At 36.8% G+C, this 21,012-nt stretch overlaps 1 protein-coding gene across 2 annotated transcripts in view; it reads left to right on the top strand.

Annotated features, from left to right (window-relative positions):
* Nucleotides 1-21,012, top strand: part of PRKG2 (protein kinase cGMP-dependent 2) — an 84,717-nt gene that overhangs the window by 55,707 nt on the left and 7,998 nt on the right. For both annotated transcript variants that reach the window (XM_032632837.1, XM_032632836.1), the window contains exons 14-16: nt 15,000-15,163; nt 18,634-18,756; nt 19,749-19,811. In XM_032632837.1, the coding sequence (XP_032488728.1) occupies nt 15,000-15,163; nt 18,634-18,756; nt 19,749-19,811 (350 nt within the window). The remainder of the gene's footprint in view (nt 1-14,999; nt 15,164-18,633; nt 18,757-19,748; nt 19,812-21,012) is intronic.

Below are 21,012 nucleotides of genomic sequence, written 5' to 3'. Positions count from 1 at the left end.
CTTTTTTTATACGGAAATAATAATAGCTACCATTTAAAGTGTAAAGCTGTACTAAATAAACATTTTGCAGTTAATATATTTAACAATTGATGAGATGGGTTTTATCATCCACATGTTATAGTGTTCAATTTAACCTTAGGAATTAAATTCACAATGTGTAATTGCTAGGTGATTTCTCTCCATAGTGAAGGAGTAAAGTAAATCCTTTCATGTGAAATCTGGCTGACTTCCAAGAAACATTTTGATGCATTCAAGCTTTATTTTATCCATGAAAGATAGCTTTGGGAACTGGTGAGGTACTAACACAAGGCCTTAATCACTTGTCTCCTTCACAATTCCTTCATTGGCTATGCCTCTTACAGCTCTTTAGAAAAACCTTTTGGAATATTCTAGAAGTAAAGCCATCATGAAGGATGTAGATTATCCATTAAATTCATTCTTTTTTTTCTATTCAATTTTTTTTTTTATTGGAGTATAGTTACTTTACAATGATGTGTTAGTTTCTGCTGTACAATGAAGTGACTCAGCTATACGTATACATATATCCCCTCCCTCTTGGACCTCCCTCCCACCCCACACCCATCCCACCCATCTAGGTCATCACAGAGCACTGGGCTGAGCTCCCTGTGCTATACAGCAGGTTCCCACTAGCTATCTGTTTTACATATGGTAGTGTATACATGTCAATGCTGATCTCCCAATTCGTCCCACCCTCCCCTTCCCCACTGTGTCCACATGTCTTTTCTCTACTTCTGCATCTGTGTTCCTGTCCTGCAAATAAGTTCATCTGTACCATTTGTCTAGATTCCACATATATGCATTAAACTATGATATTTGTTTTCTTCTTTTCATACCTATTTTTAAGAAATCAGGTAGTATATTCAGTATTTATAGGCATAGACGTCCATAACCATCTCTTTTGTTAGCCATTGTTATCCATCAGCTAACTCATTTGACAACCAGCTAAATGAAGAGTAATAACTAAAGCCTTTAGAAATTAAAAAGTAAATGTCGAGTATTTCCATTTCTAGCTATATTTCAAACCAGACATATTGAAATTCTCTTGCTACAAAATGTCTCAAGTACTGGAGGAAACATGAAAAGCAGTATTATATGCCTGGCTGACTTTATAAGACAGCACTGGGAGCCCCCTGAGGCCGAGAACCAAACTTGGGCAGTAGTGAAGGGTGGAACTCAAACATTGAAGCTGCTGTCTTGTGGGCACCCAGCAATCCTAGGTGGCCTAGAGGTTTTATTTTAATTGCTGTACCTTCTGGGAACAGGAGACCAAGTTTTGGAACTGGGCAGTGTGGAAAGTTGAATCAGAGAACATTGTCAAGAGCCAGGAATCATACAGATTGTACTTTCAGAGAAAAAGAAAACAGGGGAAAGATCTAATGTCTAAAGGCAGAGTACATGCAAGAAAACATGCTTTTCTCATTATTGAGCTCTTGGTAGAGGAACAAAAGAGTCTAAGAATACTTGGCCACAGGCTGGTCTTCATGGGGTTTTGGATGCCCAGTCTTCAAGGATGGAGAACCCCAAGAAAAAATTTAAATGAAAATGGATCCATGTTGGTAGCATGCCCAAGTTTCCACGAATCAATGTATATTCTCTCTGGAAGAATGTTCTCTCAACTTAGGATACAGAGAACTCCCAGAGATAAACTTCCAGGGACTATAAGCTCACATTAAAAAATAATGTTTATATGCATGAGGAAAAAAGGTGCCAGGAGCATTATTTGGCAGGCACATAAAAGTCTCATATATTGCAGTAATCAGATACAAAATATAAAATAAATACATCTAAGTCTTTTAAAAGTAAGAGAGGGACTAACAAATGAGTAAGGAACAGAGACTCTCAAAAAGGATCTAACATGTTTAGGAAAAAAAATAACAAATAAAACTTCTATTAAGAAATTAAGAATATAATAATTGAAATTAAATATTCAATGGAAGTTTTCATTAATGGTGGAGTAGCTTGCATTGGACTAATCTCCTTGCTGAGGTTAATTATAATATATGTATAAAAATGTGTGAAAGCATTGGAGAGCAACAAGAAATAGACATTCAAACCTTGAAAATAGGGAACCACACTGGGTGAAATCCATATTAATACAGCTGTTCATTTCAAAGCACTCTTTATTGTATAAGGTATGAAGAATAAACTTTAGTTAACATCATACCTGAAAGTGAAATATTGAATATTTTCCATTTAGATTATGAACAAGATTATCTTCTTTCACTACGTTTTTTCAAAATCGTAACAGAGTTCTTAGCAAAAGAAATAGAAGACAAAAAAGCAATGAAAGGCCAAAGATTAGAAAGGAAGTAGTTACCTGTCTTTATTTGCAGACAACATGATTGTTTATGTAGAAAAGAATGAAGAATCTACCAACAAGTTCTGGAAAGAATAAGTAAATTAAGCACAATTACAGGTACAAAGTCAATATACAAATAAAAATTTAATTTTTATATGCTAGCAGTAAATATTTATAAATGAAATTAAAATACCATTTGTAATATCAAAACATAAAATAAATTAAATGTGTAAAAATGTGTAAGACCTCTACATTGAAAACTACAAAGTTTTATCGACAGAAAAATGACTAAATGGTAAAATACACTATGTTCATAAATCATATAACTCAGTATTTCATAAGATGTTCAGTCTTGTCCAGTTGATCTACAGATTTAAGGCCAATGCAATAAAAATTGGAGCAGCCATTTTTAGAAACTGAGATGTTTATTCTAAAATTTACACAGAAACGCAGTTTAGAAGAGTCAATAACCACTTTGAAAAAAGAAGAACAAAATTGAGGAATTTATAATATCTGATGTCAGACTCACTATAAAGCTATAGTAATCAAGGCAGTGTGATAATGGTATAAGGGCAAATTACTTAATCTAATAGAATAAAGTCCAGAAATAGACATACACAGTCAACTGATTTTTAGAAAAAATGGAAGGGCTAGTCTTCTCAACAGATATTGCTGAAACAATTGGATATATATGGTCAAAAAAAGGAACATGACTCCCACCCCACACCATATAAAAAAATTAATTTGAGATGGATCATGGACCTATAAAGCACCCAGAAGTAAGCATAGAGTGATATCTTCACAGCATGGGCTAGGCAGAGATTTCTTAGAACACAAGTAGTAGTAAGCTTGAGAAGTTCAGGCTACTATAACAAAAATACTATAGACTAGGTGGCTTAAACAACAATTTATTTAGTTCTAGAAGCTGGAAAGTTCAAGGTCAAGGTGCTGGCTGATCTGGTGTCTGGTCAGGGCCAACTTCCTGGCTTATAGAGAGCTGTCTCCTCTTTTCTTCACATGGGAGAGAGACACAGAGAGAGAGACACACAGAGAGAGGGCTCTCTACTATCTCTTCTTATAAGGGTACTAATTCTATCATGGGGGTTTCACCCTCATGACCTAATTATCTCCCAAAGGCTTTACCTCCAAATTCCATCACACTGGGGATTAGGGTTTCAACATATAAATTTGGGGAGGGGAGATACAAACATGCAGTCCACAACTGGACTTCATCAAAATTAAAACATTCTCATCATCAGAATATACTGTTAAGAAAATGAATAGCCATGCCATAAACTAGTAGAAAATATTTGCAATATATCATTACATGACAAAGGACTTGTTTCCAGAAATATATAAAGAACTCAGTAAGAAAAGACAAACAACCCAGTTTTTAAAAATGATCAAAGATCTTGAAAAATCACTTTACAAGAGAAGACATAGGCGTGATCAATAGACAATATCAATAGTTATTAGGAAACACAATTAAAAACCACAAAGATGTGACATTTCACATCCACTAGAGTGACTATAATTTAAAAGATTGACAATACCAAGTGTAGGTGAGGAAACTTTCCTAAATTTCGAGTGGGAAAGCAAAATTATAAACTGTTTGAAGAATAATTTGTCAGTTTCTCATAGAGTCAAACATACCCCTATTCTACAAGAAATTCCACTCCTTAGTAGAAATTCCACTCCTTGTTATTTATCCAGGAAAATTGAAATCGTGTTTTCAAAATTCTTGGACAAGAATCTTCATAACAACTTTTTCCTGAAAGCCCCCAAATCAGAAGGAGCCCGAATACCCATCATCAATTCAATGTATAAACATATAGTAGTATATTCATCAATGGAACTCTCCTCAACAGTATAAAAGCAATGAATTACTACAGGCAACAACATGAATGAAGTTTAAAAACTATGTGGAGCAAAAGGAAGACAGACACAGAAGACTATCCCTCTTTATGATTGCATCTATTGTAGAATAGATGGTAGAAATTAATGCAACGGTTGCCTCTGGGAGGAGCATTTGACTGGAAAGGGGCATGAGGGAACTTTCTGAGATAATGCAAGTGTCTGTCTCTTGACTATATATGGTGGTTGTGGTTACGTGAGTATAATCTGCATCAAAATTCAATGAACGGTACACCAAAAATCTGTGCATTGTATGGCTTATAAATTATACATCAGTTTGAAAAATGTAATGGAAAGGTTAAATAGTGGATGATTTACAAGTGAACAGAAAAATCAGTGAATTGAAAGATAAACTAATTTACACAGAATGAAGCATAGAGACACAAAAAGATGGAAAATAAAAGAAATTAGGAAACTTGGGGAATAGAGTGAGAAGTTCTTAAAATGTTCGATTGGAGTCCGAGATAAAAATATAGAGAATGAGAGAAAAGTATTTAAAGAAATAATGGCTGAGAATTTTCCAGAAGTTATAGAAAATACCAATCATCAGGTAAAGGAACCCCAACAAATCCCAACTGAGACAAATTGTATTTATTGTAGCTTCTGTCTTTGTGTAACAAATCACTCCAAAATCTAATGGCTTAAAATAACAAGGATCGTGGACGATCTCTCACAGTTTCTGTGGGTCAGAGGTTTGGGAGTAGTTCGATTGGTTGGTTCTGACTCAGGGTCTCTCAGGAAGTTCTGTCAAGTGTCGGCTAGGGCTGCAGATCCGCATTCAAGGTGACTTACCCCTCTGGCTGGCAAACTGGTGCTGGCTGTTAGTTGGTGGTCTTAATTCTTTTCCATATGAGTCTCTTTCCGGGTTGAACGTCCTCATGGCGTGGCGGCTTGGCTTCCCTCAGAATGAGTCATTCAAGAGACCGAGGAATAGCTACACTGCCTTCTAAGACTTACTCTCAGTCCCACACTGTACTCTGTACCCTGTCGGCTACACGGGACCAGCCCTGATTTGAGAGAGGACACCTCTGAATACCAGGACAAGGGAATCATTTAGGCTCTCTTGGATGTTGGCTATTGTAGTGGTAGAAGTGCAGAACAAAAGCAAAGTCTTAAAAGCTACCAAAGAGAAAGGACAGTTTACATATAAAGGAGTAAAAATTAGGCTTTCAGTTGACATCTCAACAGCAACCATAGAAACCAGAATGCAGTGGAATAATAGCTTTAAAATTCCGAGAGAAAATAACAACAAACTTGAATTATAAATCCAGAGAAATTATCTTTCAAGAAGGGTGAAATAAAGGCATTTTTAAACAAAGATAAAGAGTGTTAACCACCTACAAAAGGATGTGCTTAAGAGAGATGAAAAATCCCTGATGAAGGGTTTGAGATGCAACAGGGAGTGGTGACTATAGAAAAATGGTAAACATGTGGTTAAATCTTTCAAAATTATGGTATAAAGTAATAATTCTCACTCTACTATGTAGTATTAAAAGTGAGAAAATGCTAAATAACTGAACAACAGCAGCAGGTAGACTGAGAGTAGGTGTAATTGGAATAAAAGTGGGAGAAGATGTCAATCATTTTAAAAGAAGGCAGCAAAGGAGAACAGGAAACCTAGAAAAAAAATCAAAGAGAAAACACAAATTGAAAGTAGAAAGAAATTTAACATATGTAAACAGACTTAACTCTTCAGATAAAAGCCAAACACTGTTACATAGATTTCAAAAATAAAAATGATGTTTACAAGAGACAGACCTAAAACATGAGGATGCAGAAAGGTTGAAATTAAAAGGACAGAAAAGAATGTGTCTGGGAAATATTCAGCAAATTGAAATGCAGGTTTCATTATGTTGGTATCAGGGAAGAAGTATTACTAAAGGTAGAGAGGTAACCATATGACGATGGAAGGTTCATTTTACCAAGATAATGTAACAATCCTGATCTTTTATTTACCGACCAAAATGCTTCAAAAATAAGAAGCAGAGTTTGACAGAACTAGTAAGGAGAAATGGACAACTGTTGGAAATTTTAATACTCCTCTTGCAGAAATTGATAGAACATTCCGACCAAAAATTCACTAAAACTTTAGAAGATGTGTACAACACAATTTATAAACTTGATATAATTGGCATGTAGGATATTCCCAATATTTAGAGAATGCACATGAACAAAATTTGATCATATACTAGGTCATTAAGCAAGTTTCAGCAAATATTAAAAAAATAGGAATTGGGCTGGCAGCTGGCAGCCTAACAGTGCTGCTGCCTTTGAAGGTTCCTGAGGGGGTCCCAGTAGAAGTGAGGGCAGTGAGGATGCCTGGTCCAGCACATCAGGAATGCACGTCTGGGTGATGGACACTGGGCAGTCCAGACTTGGACATGAATGTCCTTGAGGATGAAAGACTCCTTGAAAGGATGACCTTGGTCTCATTCTTCAAATTTTCATAAGTGGTGTTTTCATCTTCCTTTATCATTTCTTGGCAATATCAGTGAGAGGTCAGACATCTAAGGACAACAATAAGGAAAGGCTTTTTTCCCCTCAGCAAAGAATAACCAGCAAAAGCCTGGAAAAAAGACCTAAGTAGGAGAAAGGTCTGCATTTTGAAAGTGTCTCTCTAGAAGCTATAGAGGTTTGCTCTTTAGTGATCATTACAGAAGATGTGTTTGTAGTGAGGGATGACGACTTGATTCTACTCTTCTTCCCCAATTCATGATCGAGAGTGCAGATTGGTTCAGTCCCACATGGAGCCCACCTGGTCTAAGCCGTCTCCATCAGGAAACATATTAGGTGGAGACGAAGCATTAGCAGATACTACTAAAGGACAATGGATATTCTCACATTACCATCTCTCTTCTGCCCATCCAATAATTTCCTAATTTTTTCTTCACTTTCAAGGCCAGGGGGAGCTGATGAAGGCAGTCATGGTTATGAGTCCTCCTTCTGGTTATAATGAATGAATCTGGGGTGATATTAAGATGTAGGACAGTACTTAAAGAGTTAAAAACTGACCTTGTTCTCAACCCAAGCAGAATTTATATAGTAGCTAGCCTTCTTGGGGTTGCACAGGAGAAAACTTGGTTGTAATCCAGTAAATCTCAGCTGTCACTCATCAATAAATGTTCTATATGACTGTGCTATTAATTCATGTGAGCAATACACCTCATGTGATAACAGAACACCTCAATCTTACATTGAGTATTGTTTAAGAAAATACATTAAATGTTGATATTATTGCCTGCTGCTTTATGATCTCTGTGCCCGTCTGTGCTGATAGCCCCATAATGGCAGCAACTGTTCTATGGTATTTACTGCTGGACGTTAACACACTGCTTAGCACAGAAGAATGAATGAAAGGTCGATGAGGGGACTTCCCTGGTGGTCCAGTGGATAAAACTTTGTGCCCCCAATGCAGGGGGTGCGGGTTCAATCCTTGGTCGGGGAACTAAGATCCCATATGCTGCACAGCACAGCCAAAAAATAAATAAATAAAAAATATAAAATGAGTAAACAATTTGTTAAAAAAGAAAAAAGTCATTGAGGTCACTTCCTCTTCACTCCCAAAATATTTAGGAACATAAAGATTTTGTTCAATGACATCAAAGTATGTAAGGTAGAAATCAATAACAAAATTTAAAAAACAGGACTCCAATAAAGATGTTAAAAAAAAAAAAAGAACTGTACGGCTGACTTAAAAATTGCTTCAAAATTTAAAAGGCTAGATCTCATGTTAAGTGTTCTTACCATAATAAAAATTTAAAGTAAAAAAAAAATAAATAAAAAACGAAGAAAGAAATCACTAAAAATGTTTGAATTCATCTCATTGGAATTTAAAGGATATTTCAAAATCACTCAAAGGATCAATGAAGAAGAAATTTTAATGAATATCATAAAACAGAGTTGCATAGTAGAAAACACTACATATCAACACATGTGGGTTGCAACTAAAATGACAGTGAGAATAATGTTATAGCTTTTAATGTTTCAACTAGGAAATAAAGAAGGCTAAAAATTAATAAGTATTCAACTTAAGAATATGGAAAAGGGGGAAAAAACAAAGAAAAGAGAAGGAAAAAACAAAGTTAAGAACATGAATTTATAAAATATAAAAGGATATGAAGTCAGGATGTTTTGAAAAACTAATGAAACTAACAAACTGAAAATACTGATCAAAGGAAAAAGAGATGCGGTACAGATAAATGCTATAATGAGTGAACACAACTACAGTTATAGTAGAGAGTTACATGATTAGAAAGTATTTGGGCAACTCTACTACTACATATAATATAGTATATAGTATATTATATATATAAATGGTTGGGCTTGGATGAGAGCTCTCTTCCTGGTTTTCAGGAGGTTCAGTATTTTATAGGAGGCTCTACCCAATGCAGAAAGATACAGGTAAAATTAAAAGAAAGATTGGAACATAAACAACAAAACCTATTTTCCCATGTGATACGATTAACTCTATAGAAATCCAGAATGTAACAGCAAATTATTAGAATTTACTAGAGAGTTCAGTATGGTTGCTGGATGATAAGGTTAAATACCAGAAACATAATTGATAAATAGGAATACAACTGCCATTTACAAAAAGCATAAATATATAATCTATATATTTATATAATACAAATATAATCTATCTAGGAATAAATCTGACAAAAATATGTGAAAGCTTTACTGAGAAACATACAAATTTATAGAAAGATATTAGAAAGACCTAAATTAGTAGGTTCATTCTCATTTCTTTTGGGCACAGAGCCAGAAAGCTTAGCCCAGCCTTCTTTGTGGCTAGTTGTGACCATGTGACACAGTTCTAGCTCGTGAAATGTGAGGTGACATGCTTTGCACCGCTGTCAGACCTGGTCTGATGGTGATTTGTGCAGCTAATTTCTATGCCATCTTTCTGGCTTGTGGCCGATGAACACAGCCAATTTGAGGTTGGCAGAACCCTAAGATGGAAGGATCCCGCGTCCCTGAACCACTACTTGGAGATTTCCCTGCTCCTCAGGAAAACCCATTATGTGAGGAAGAAGTAAATTAATGGAGAGTGTAAGCTTCTGTACTTTCTTGGATATCTTTGTTGCAGTAGCTGGCATTACTCTAATTAACTCAGAAAAATGTATTAGGTTTAAAAATAGAAAGACTCAACATCCTAAAGGTATCGATACTTTGCAAAATGATCTGCAGATTTGATCCATTTCCAGTGGAATTCCAGCAGAGCTTTCCATGAAGCTTGGCAAGCTGATTCTAAAGTTTATACAGACTGATCAAAGGCCAAGAATAGCCAAGACATTTCTGAGGGCAAACAAGAACATGGGAGGGAACTCTCTCAGATATCAGAACTAATTATAATGCTGTAGCTCAAAATAATTGCTAATGGGAGGTTGCAAGTTAAAACCACAGTGATTTAATACTTACAGGTGGCAAAAAATAAAAGTTGATGTCACTAAAGGATGGTGAGGATGTAGAACAATAGGAACTCTTTACCACTGCTGTTGGTGAAGGGGTTAGTAATACAGGACCTAAGGAAAATAATTTGACAATAAGCAATGAAGTTGAACATACCATGTCTTTGACCCAGAAATTCTACCTTCTTACACATGTCCAGTAGGCAAGATGGGACATGATGTTAATAGAAGCTTTTTGTGTGATAACACGCTGTTGGATATAAGACAAATTTCCATCAACGGCGTAAAGGACAAAAACTTTACACCATTTACAGCATGTTCTTTCACTGGTGTATGATACAGCAATGTAAGTGTACTGAAAAATGGATTAAATTCGAAAATACGATTTTAAGTGAAAAAAGACAGTTTGCCCAAGAATAGATAAGATTTATCTAAAAATTTTAAAAATGAGAACTATATATCATATAAGGATATTAGATATGTGGGAAAATTAGAAATGAAGGCAAGCAAATGATAAACACAAAAAGTCAGGGTAATGGTGACCTCTTGGCAAGGGGTAGAAAGACAGTGTGGAAGGAGCACAGAGGGCTTCTACATTGGTTCTGTTCTAATTATTAAACTGGTGGTGGATACTGGGGTGTTTTTATTCTCATACTTTATAACTTGCATGTATGTCACATTATCTTACATGTGTCAAGTATTTCTTAACTTGAAAAATAAAAATAATCATTGACTCTAACTATATTCTTTTTGACAGACCGTTATTAGCTGTACTTATTAAGTGACAATTAAACTTTTCCCACTAACGTGCTTTTTATGTTGCTTTTTCCCTTAAAGATCTACTTACTAATGAATTTACCTGTAATGTGAAGGTTCCTTTGGAACCTGGTTTCAGTCTCATCTTAAGTCTCCATGACCTTGCTAGACTTTAATTTTGTCATCTTCAACATTGAGATATAGTCCCTAACTCATAAAGTTGTTGTGAAGATTATACATGCACATCTTATTGAAACGGATGTTAACAGTTATGTCTTCATTCAGATTCTTTCACATGAATTCTTTCACATGGTCACACATGTTGACCATCTGCTGTGCTACAGATGCTGTAGGGGGTACAAAATGGATAGGATGTAATGTCTCTCCTCCAGGAGCTAGATTTATTCACACACAACTAGACAGTGCTGCCGTAGGGGAGGTCATTGTGGAATAGAAACTGTTAAAGAACCTCGTAAGAGAAAGGAATTGATCCTGTAAATTCAAGGGAGGCTTCAAGGAGGCGGCGGCCTGTGAGTTGAGTCCCCGATGATCTGATTTTTTTTGTTTGCTCTCATGTATGCAAAGCTCCCCATCATCGTTCCCACTTTCCACTAAACACTCTAAGTATTTCAGGTGAGTCACCACAGTCACCTAAAGAATGGGGTGTGTCTGTGAAGGCCTCGTCCGTACCATACCTTTGCCTCTCTCACTTGCTCTTGCCTCCAGTGGAAGCTATCCACAGTTGTCCGTTTTAGTAGATGGACCTTAGTATCACAGGGACATGAAATCCTCCTTAGTTGTTGGTGGATAGGTTAAATAGATTCACTTTACCTTTGTCTAGACTCGGGCAAAGTAAGGGCCCTAAAAATGCCACATAAATATTTTGGGGGGGAATGTTATGTCTCCATGAATCATCTGGCTTAATTAGACTGGTCCTTTTGTATCCTTTTTTATGTGACCAAGAGAACCAGTAGCTGACAAATTTACTGACCCAGAGAGAAACTTCTGGGAAGAAGCTAATACTTACTGGATACCAGCTCCAGCAAGCCACAGTGCTAATTTTTCTTTCTGAATGAACCAATCATTGCTTCAGATATAGAAGCATCTTATAACCTTCTGGTGTGTTAAAATCTTTGGAGACAATGTTTTTAAGCTTTCAGCATAATGTAAGCTGTCTTTCATAATGGGAATTTAATAGAGACAAGGGAAAACCTGTGTGCAGCTTCTCCAGAGATTCTTCTTGAGAGCTCAGTTCTTCTAGGAAAAAAATTTTTTAAAGGGAAGATGTCTATTTTCTTATCTTCTAGAATGAGCCCTTTGAAACATTAGCCAAGCCATGCATACCCCTTCTCTACCGCTGGAGGCTACCCCTCCAATGGCCTCCTAGAAAACAAATCTGAAACTCTTTCTGTGGTTTACTAGACCACTCCACAATCTGCCCTCACTTCCTGCCACTTCCCGTCACACACTAGGGCCCAGACACAGTGGCCTTCTTGCCAATCCTTGATCTTCACCTCGCATGTTCCCAAAGGTTAGGGCCTTTGTGCTAGCTCTTTATCTGTCAGAATCATCCTTGCTCAGATTTTTACAGAGCTTTCATTCTTATTTCATGCAGATTTCTGCTCCAATCTGCTCAAATGCTACCTCCTCAGAGAGACTTTTCTGATCACCCCATTTAAAGTATAATTCCTGTTGATCTCAGTACCTAACTGCTGTATGTTTCTCCATTGCATATATCACTATTTGGCAATATTACTTATGCTATGATATATTTTTTTATTGAAGTATAGTTGATTTACGATGTGTTACTTTCAGGTGTACAACAAAGTCATTCAGTTATATATATACATAGGTATACATGTATATATATACACACACACACACACACACACACACACACATATATATATATATATATATATATATACATTCTTTTTCAGATTCTTTTCCCCATGGGTTATTACAAAATATCGAGTATAGTTCCCTGTGCTACACAGTAGGTCCTTGTTGGTTATATGATATTATATTTTTTATGCATGTCCTCCTCTTTCTCTTAAATGTAAGCTCTAAGAAGACTGGGGGCTTTGTCTGTACCCTGGTGCTTGGTACATAATGGTTTTCAATAAATATTCATTGAATGAACAAAGGAAAGAACTTACATTTCTATTGACTAGAAGATAAAGGGTTAAAGAAAAGATTGAGGCTTCGTGGTGGTATCCATGCTGGTACAAGACAGAGGAAGTGTGAATTTTTATAGAAAATACACAGAACTTCACATCAGAAGATCTGGGACCTTCTATATTTGGCACATGACTTTGAATAGGTCTGAGCATCAATTTCCTCCAACCAAATGGATTAGACTAAAGTTGATAAGATCAAAGGAGATAAAGGAAGTGGTAAGTTTTCATAAATCTTAAAATCTTAATATAATTATTGCCATATCTTTGGGTCAATATGTAAATACAAAAGCAAAATCAGGTACTCAAATTAAAATTTCTTACTTTCAGAACTGGAAAAGCTCTCCTAAACATCTAATGAACTTCCAGTCATCCTTACATGGGAAACTTAATTGCAGTTTGAAAGATGAGTTGAAGGGCTGTTACAGAACTACAAAATATAATATTTCCGTGCATGCATGGATGCAAATGAAATTATAAGCATTGCTTTCTTGTTTCTTAAATTTCAGTCATTATAAAATTAGCTAAGGTTTTCATATTGGTTCTTTATCTGAGGAATAAGTAGATATGCTAATTTCAGCTAGTTACAAATTTTACTTTCATAATATTCCCAGCCATCTCTTAGGTACAATCTTTGCGAGTCATTCTGTGTAGAGAAAAGAAAAGAGCAAAAGCCCACTTCAAATTAGGTTGTTTAAATTCCCTTTTTTCTAATAAGGATATCCTTGCTATTATGTGATAAATACCAAAAAGCCTTAGTAAAAAGGTAAATTTCTAAGAGATTTTTAAACATATGACAAATGTTTTAAATATTAATATTTGAATAAATAAATGAGGGCTAGATTTTATAGTTCACTGATTCGTAGTTTTTTAGGTGAGGACCTATTTTGATGTGTTAACCTGATTTATTTAATTTTTTTAGCCAAGATTATTGCCATATTATTGAGATAGTCCATGTATAATGAATCTATTAAAATGTGCATGTTGAAGCCCAGCTATAATTTATGTGTCTGTTTACTTGCAGGTGGAGGGTGGTTTTACTAAAATAATATCTTTATGTATTGGAGATGAAAAGTACATGCTAAATCGCCCCTGTGGAAGGAAACCAACTTTGTTTTGCAGGGCAGGACTTCAGTCATATACACTGCCTCGATTTAATGAGCGGGTCTTCTGTTGCTCCAGCTTTCTTTCCTGTCTTTATTCAGTTCACGGAGTTCATTGAATAGAGTCTCAGAGAAGTGGAAGGGCCTATCCTGAAAAGACAGAAGAGGGTAGCACCCATTCATCACGCTGGGAGCGTTCCTAATCCTCAGTCAGTGCTGAGCTCAGATGTCACTTCTTTTTTTTTTTTTTTTTTTTGGGGTACGCGGGCCTCTCACCGCTGTGGCCTCTCCCGTTGCGGAGCACAGGCTCTGGACGCGCAGGCCCAGCGGCCGTGGCTCACGGGCCCAGCCGCTCCGCGGCATGTGGGGTCTTCCCAGACCGGGCACGAACCCGTGTCCCCTGAATCGGCAGGCGGACTCCCAACCACTGCACCACCAGGGAAGCCCCAGATGTCACTTCTTAACGACGTCTTTCCCCACCATCTTCTCCCTAATGTTCCAGAATTCTATGTCTTTTGGCTCTTTGAGTTTATACTTTGCATAATCTTCTACTATATCCTGTCTCACATGGCAGTTTTTTAATCACATCTGTTTAAGTATTTGCAGTACTCTGAGCTTCTCCTAGTCAACACTGTATCTGTAGCACAGAGCCTGGCCTATTGTGAGTGCTGACAGTATTTTTGCAGAATAAATAAGTTAATGCAAGTGCTGCCACCCTGAGAGAGACTGAGGGTGTACAGAGTTCAGCCAAAGTTGAGATGGGATGATCCTTGCTTTTACTTTGGACTGCCAACATTTAGAGTGTGCAGACATTGTGCATAAAGGTTTTTAAAGACTGTCCAGAATTTTAAGCCCCTCTTCTTCTCAACAACGGTCCCTTTCCCAAACTCTCAATTCTGCTATCATTTTTCCTTTTATGATGAAGCTCAAAGGGCGCAAGTGTCTATCACTTCCCCCTTCTCTCTTCTTGCCAATGAATACCACTATTGATTTGCAAGTTACTTGTCTGCTTGCCCTGAACTTGACCTTGGTTGTAAGGGTCTCTCCTTGCTAAACCATCCCTCTCGTCCTCATGGGCTTAGAGGTGTGTGCATGGAATTTTCTCCAATGTAATGAGATTTACACCTGGCCCTGCAAAAGAATAAATGAGAGGGTCAGTGGAGTGTGTGTGTGTGTGTGTGTGTGTGTGTGTGTGTGTGTGTTTGTGTGTGGTGTGAAGGGGAGGGTGGAGGTGTTGAAAGAAGATTGAAGAAGTTAGAGGAAGAGAAAGAAGAATGTGAGTTTTACGGTCTCTGAAAATTTCTTTGATCTTTTCCAGGTTGACTTTGGATTTGCTAAGAAAATAGGATCTGGACAGAAAACATGGACGTTCTGTGGAACTCCCGAGTACGTAGCTCCTGAAGTCATTCTCAACAAAGGACATGACTTCAGTGTGGATTTTTGGTCCCTGGGAATTCTAGTGTATGAGCTCCTCACGGGCAAGTAAGTACCTTGTGTTTTGTCTCTTCTTTATAGAAGTGCAAAAATAACTTACTAATGATAAAAAATATATGATTTAAGAATTTAACATTTTGGAACTGTTTTTGATTAAGCATGATGCCTTTTCCTCTTCACATTATGTCATATATAACATGCTTTCTAGCTTGTAACATGGTGAAAAGATTCAGGAAGTTGCAGGAAAGGAGTACAAAATTGCTATGGTTTACCTAGAATGGCAAGGCCTGTTATTATAGATAATATATCAAGTGTGTGAAGGTTTGGGGAATCCATCATAAAAATAAGAAAGGAAATTGAAGTTGTGGGCTGTTATTATTTCCTCATTTTTTTTTTGTAGTTGAGAAAATAGCAATCATAATTCCATTAAATCCATTGATCAATTAAATTTAGCCGTGTTCTTCCATTTTCCCAATAAATCATTAACCAGAAATGCTGAAAGAAGGCAACATTGCTGGATTTAAATTTTAATCCCCTTGTCAACTGCTTTCTGGAGGTGCTAATGAACAGGGACAAGACACAGCAGGAGTTTTACAAGTTAAAATTGGATTGCCATTCCTGAAGCGATTAAAGTGCTGTATTAATGAATCCAGGATCCCAAATATTCAACCTGCCTGCACACACATACAGACTTATACACACACATGTACACACACATATTACCTCACATCTGTAAAGCCCTTGACAGCTTACAAAGCACTTACATGTGTATTATCTAATTTTGTTTTCACAAGCTTGTATGGAAGTTAAAGCAGGAATTGTTTATTATCTTATGATTTAAATTTGTATTATGATTATTTTATGATTTAAATCTTATAGATTAGAAAACTGGGTCAGAGAGCTACTTGCCTAAGATCAAGGATTTAATCTCAGGTCTTCTGACTCTAAATATGACACACTTTTCATTAAACACGTGTGCCTTATACATAAGAGTTTTTTAATATAATGCATGGCTGTATAGACAGGATTCAGATCAGGTAGTTTTCTTTCTGGTTTTCTACCTCCATTTCTCATTAACTGATTTGGTCATTCTTTTAAGCCTTTACAACCAAATATTCTCAGTCTTGTTGTCAGGGAGGATTTGCATTTGAAATGGCATAAGAAATGCTGGAATGAGCCCAGTGACGGGGATTCCAGTCTCAACACCTGCGTTACAAAAGGAGAGTTTTGTAGAATCTTCTTGAACTTTTTACACTGCAGATTTCAATGTTGGGTTACCCATGGCTCCATTCTTTTTCCTTGTCCACATGAAAGATTATTTGAGGGCTTCCCTGGTGGCTCAGTGGTTGGGAGTCCGCCTGCTGATGCAGGGGACACGGGTTCGTGCCCCGGTCCAGGAAGATCCCACATGCCGCGGAGCGGCTGGGCCTGTGAGCCATGGCCGCTGAGCCTGCGCATCCAGAGCCTGTGCTCCTCAACGGGAGAGAGGCCACAACAATGAGAGGCCCGTGTACCGCAAAAAAAAAAAAAAAAAAAAAAGATTATTTGATATCTGTAATCATTTTCAAATATTCATTCTTAAGATTTTGAAGTAAAAAAGAGAAAAATTTCCAGGTAGTCATTCAGAGATAAAGTTGATTAAGGTCTCGGGACACAAGGATTTCTGTTTCAAGAGTTTGTTTCCTCATCCCTGGAAAATTTGTCAGCTGCATTTCTAAGACATTCATGATGGCTCTTATAGGTAACTGGAGAATATGCATTTCAGTCTCCATCAGCTGGAATAAACTGTCACAAGAAGTAAGGAAATAAAGTGAGAGAATAAGGAAGGGGAAAAAAAATCCTCAGTAACTTGGAGTTGCTGAAGTGACCTTGAGCTGTCATGAAGAAGGTGCAAAATTGCTGTTATAAAGGCTTTCGGGGTAGGGCGTGAGAAAAGTTCATTTTAAATGCCCTAAAGTCAGGAGGTAAAACAAAAGAACTAAAAAACCAAAACAAAACAAAACACAACCTACTTGTAAATATATAAATAAGTTGAAGCAATTGTAGCAATGGTTTTTGTTTTCTACCTCATTTTCTTTTCAAGTGAAACATAGATTATTGAAAAGTTGGTGCACCAAACTTGTTTGGGAGTGGGAACTCTCGGTATCCAAAGGTCTCAAGCGTGACCAAGGTACAACAGAGTCATTCATGAAAATCATCTTTAATTTTCAAAAATTAAATGACACAATAGAATAGGTATGAAAGTGCTTTTAAAAGCAGAGTCCATGCATGAACATGTTATCCAAATCCAGTGGTTAATTTCCAGTGCTTTCTTACTCGTCTTAGCAACAGTTGCCTTGAAATCCTCTCTTCGTGGTTTCTAGGACCTCCCTTTCTCTCATTTCTCTTCCCATGCTAGAGGCTCCAGCTCAGTGTCTGTTGCTGGATTCTTCTTGTCATCCTGACCTTCTTCAGTGGTCATCGGGCCACTTCAGTCCTTGACCTCTTTCCTACCCACTCACTCCTTGGGTGATAACATCAAGCCCCATGGCCCATAGATACTGTCTGATGACTCCCCGGAATCATACCTCCAGCCCTAAACTCTTCCCTGAATGTCAGACTCATAAATGTAACTGTCTGCTTAGCATCTCTACTTGGATGTTCAAGATGCAACTCGATTCTCTTCCTCAGAACCTGCTCTGAACCTGCGCACCCACAGCCTAACCTCCACACCAGTCTTAGTAAACAGTAGCTCCGTTCCATAGGTCAAAACACTTCAGTATCCTTCTTGAATCCTTTCTTTCTCCTGCGTACCACATTCACCCCAGTAGCAAATCCTGTTGACTTTATGCCATCGAAATAATCCAGAATCCCACCATTTCTCACCACCTTCACCACTACCGTTCGAGTCCAGGCTACCAGGCCTGCCTTCCCCCACCGCTAGTACCATCACAGTTTATTTTCAACACATTTTTAAAAAGCTTACTCTGACTTCTGTAAATTAGATCACCTGACCTGAGTGTATCCCCAGGTCCTTCCTGTAGCCCGCTAGATCGAGATGACCATGCTGCCCTCACCTCTTATACTCTCTCCTGCTTCCTCACTCCACCAGCAACACTGCCCTCCTTTCTGTTCCAAGAACGACCCATGTCCACTCCTGACTCCTGGCCTTTGTACTTGCTGTCTTGGAATCCCTTGCCTGTGTGGCTCATTCACTCCCACCTCTGCTCTACTGCCAGCATATGAGAGATGCTTTTCCTATCCACTGTGTCTAAAAAAAAACACACCTCCTCTCTCTCACTCTCTGTCCTCCCCTTTATTTTTGTTTTTAGTGATTATCACCACTTGACAGATTACCTCTGTGTGTATGTGTGTGTGTGTATTTTGTTAAGTGATATGTAATTATTTTCTAGCATATATCCAGATATGCTATAAAACAACTCATGAGAGGGAGGGAGGGAGGGAAAAAAAGAAAAGAAATTTAGTTGTAAATGTGTCTCAGATGCTGGTCCTAGTGTCCTATTTTGGCTTTTCTCTAGCCCGCCCTTTTCTGGGATTGACCAAATGATGACCTACAATTTGATTCTCAAAGGAATTGAAAAAATGGATTTTCCCAGAAAGATAACCAGACGACCTGAGGATTTGATTCGGAGGCTTTGCAGGTGAGAATGACTATTAAAAACCCCTTGTTCTTGGAGGAAGGTGTGAAGGCTTCTCATTTCTGCTGCCACACATTTTAAAGTTAGGTGTATATTTACTTTTTGTACTTTTCTATGTAGTTAAACTATATTTAATGAAAATCATGTTCTATTTTGCCGTCTGTGCTAGAAGTTTGAGTTTCCTTCATGTAATACACAGTACCTACTTATAGTTTAAAAGAGATGCAGATTGTTCAGGTTATCTTTGAGAATCATCTTTGTCTGTTAGAGAAAAATAGAACCACAAAACTTAGCTTAATAAAGGAGTAGTTTACAGCCTTGTTATTTTGAGAGAAAATTAGTGGCGATGATAAAGTGTTACTATATGTCCTCTTTCAATCTTCATTTTAAAAAAAGTACTCCTATTTTAAATTACTCCACATTTCTACTAACCACTAAAAATAATTTATTGGAGAAAAGAAGACTTCTAGAATTTTGTTTAAGCTTCATTTTGTTGCAGTTTTCTTGCACACTTGAACTTTTTAAAAAGCTTTAAAATTTAGTAAATTTAGAACATGAAACCTAGCTGTGAGTTGCCCACAGAAATTTCTGCATGCTTCTAAAATTTCAGCTCTGTTGTAAATGATTCTCTAAAGCTTTCCCTGGTTCCCTTAGCAGACTTGGTAAGGTGGCATCATCCTGTTCTTTTAAGCATTTATTCATAGCTCATTTAAAGCACTGGGAGATACCTATATCTATATATCCATATGTATATACCTATATCTATATATTGGGATATATAGATATTGAATACATATATTCATATTCCTGACTGTAATTTGACTGTGGCTCCCCCAGAGCGGGCATGTGTTTTCCATCTCCTTTATACGCAGATGTGCCTGGTCTATGAATACTGTTGACAAAATGAATGAATGAATAAAGAAAAATTGTTAAATTTCAATGTAAAATTCACTCAAACATAATTATTATAAATTGACTTAAAATTTTTATTTTAGGCAAAATCCAACAGAAAGACTAGGAAATCTGAAGAATGGAATCAATGACCTTAAGAAACACAGGTACATAGTTACTTCTTTGCCCAGAAAAATCTAGAAATTTATTTTTAAAGTGTGATAATCTTGAAGCTTCTCTCAGTCTGTAAAGATCCCTACACAGATGATCAAGTTTTCCTTTTTGGTGCTTTATTTTTAATTTGTGTTTTACTAGCTGCGATGAAGTTATAAAACAAATTACAAAATCACATATTCAAGTTATAGCAGCTTAGCTTTTTATCTGCTGCAATCTCCATTATTATTTTTTAATATTAACTTGGATTCTATAAAGGAATCAAGTTCTAATTTTGACGTTTCATTTACAGTTAAAGTAGGATAGTTATTGTTCTCAATATTCTAGAGAATGGGTCAGCTAAACCAACTGTTAAATAGTATTCTACTTCAGTTTTAATTAATATTATATATTTATTTAAAATATAACTTTCCTTTGACCAGCTCTCCACATTTTGAAGCTTCCTATCATATATTACTTTTGGAGTAAAGTACATTGATTTCCACAAAACCTCAAACAGTGTTTTATCCTTATGTAATAATCTAAAAAGCACCTTTTTCAGGTCTGTGAATTTCTAAAGCTGGTCTTTAATACCATCAATAACTTCCATAATATAAACTCTCTGATTTCGTTCCATATGTGGAAGTTCAGGCCTTGGGAGTTTTTTGTTTTTTTTTTTTTAAATCTATGCCTAGCTAAATCCTGCAATCCTTGAGATGTTTTGATTTTGCTTATGATTTACAGAAGTGAAACATCACCTATTGATAGTACAAAAAATAAATTTGAGAATTTCATTACTGAAAACCTTTGAGCACACTGCTGTGTTCACTTTCAGAAAGAAAAACACCTCTCAACATTTTATTCCTCTCTGGATATTTGTACTGAAGAATTAGGGGCACATCAACACAGTGTGAAAATAAAGGGAGAGATGCTGCTGAATAGAAACACTATTCATTTTTCTGAACAGAAGTGGTGCAGCTCAAAAAAAAAAAAAAATCCCCAAGCTGCCAGCCCTGCTCTATCTATTCATGAACTTTCTTGAAATAAAGCCATGTATTCAACATTGTAAATTCATATCGGGCTCTGCCATAAGGATATATCAGGATGGGGATGGGGAAGCAGGGAGGGAGGAGGAAATGGAGACAGACATATCTGTGGATTTTATAGACATCAAAATACGTATTTTATTGTTCTTTGTCATCTTTTGGATTGTCT

The sequence above is a fragment of the Phocoena sinus genome, chromosome 5, assembly GCF_008692025.1.
Source record: "Phocoena sinus isolate mPhoSin1 chromosome 5, mPhoSin1.pri, whole genome shotgun sequence".
In the NCBI taxonomy this organism is placed as follows: Eukaryota; Metazoa; Chordata; class Mammalia; order Artiodactyla; family Phocoenidae; genus Phocoena; species Phocoena sinus.
Note: the sequence above shows the minus strand (reverse complement) of the source record. Positions and strands in the feature narration are given on the sequence as shown.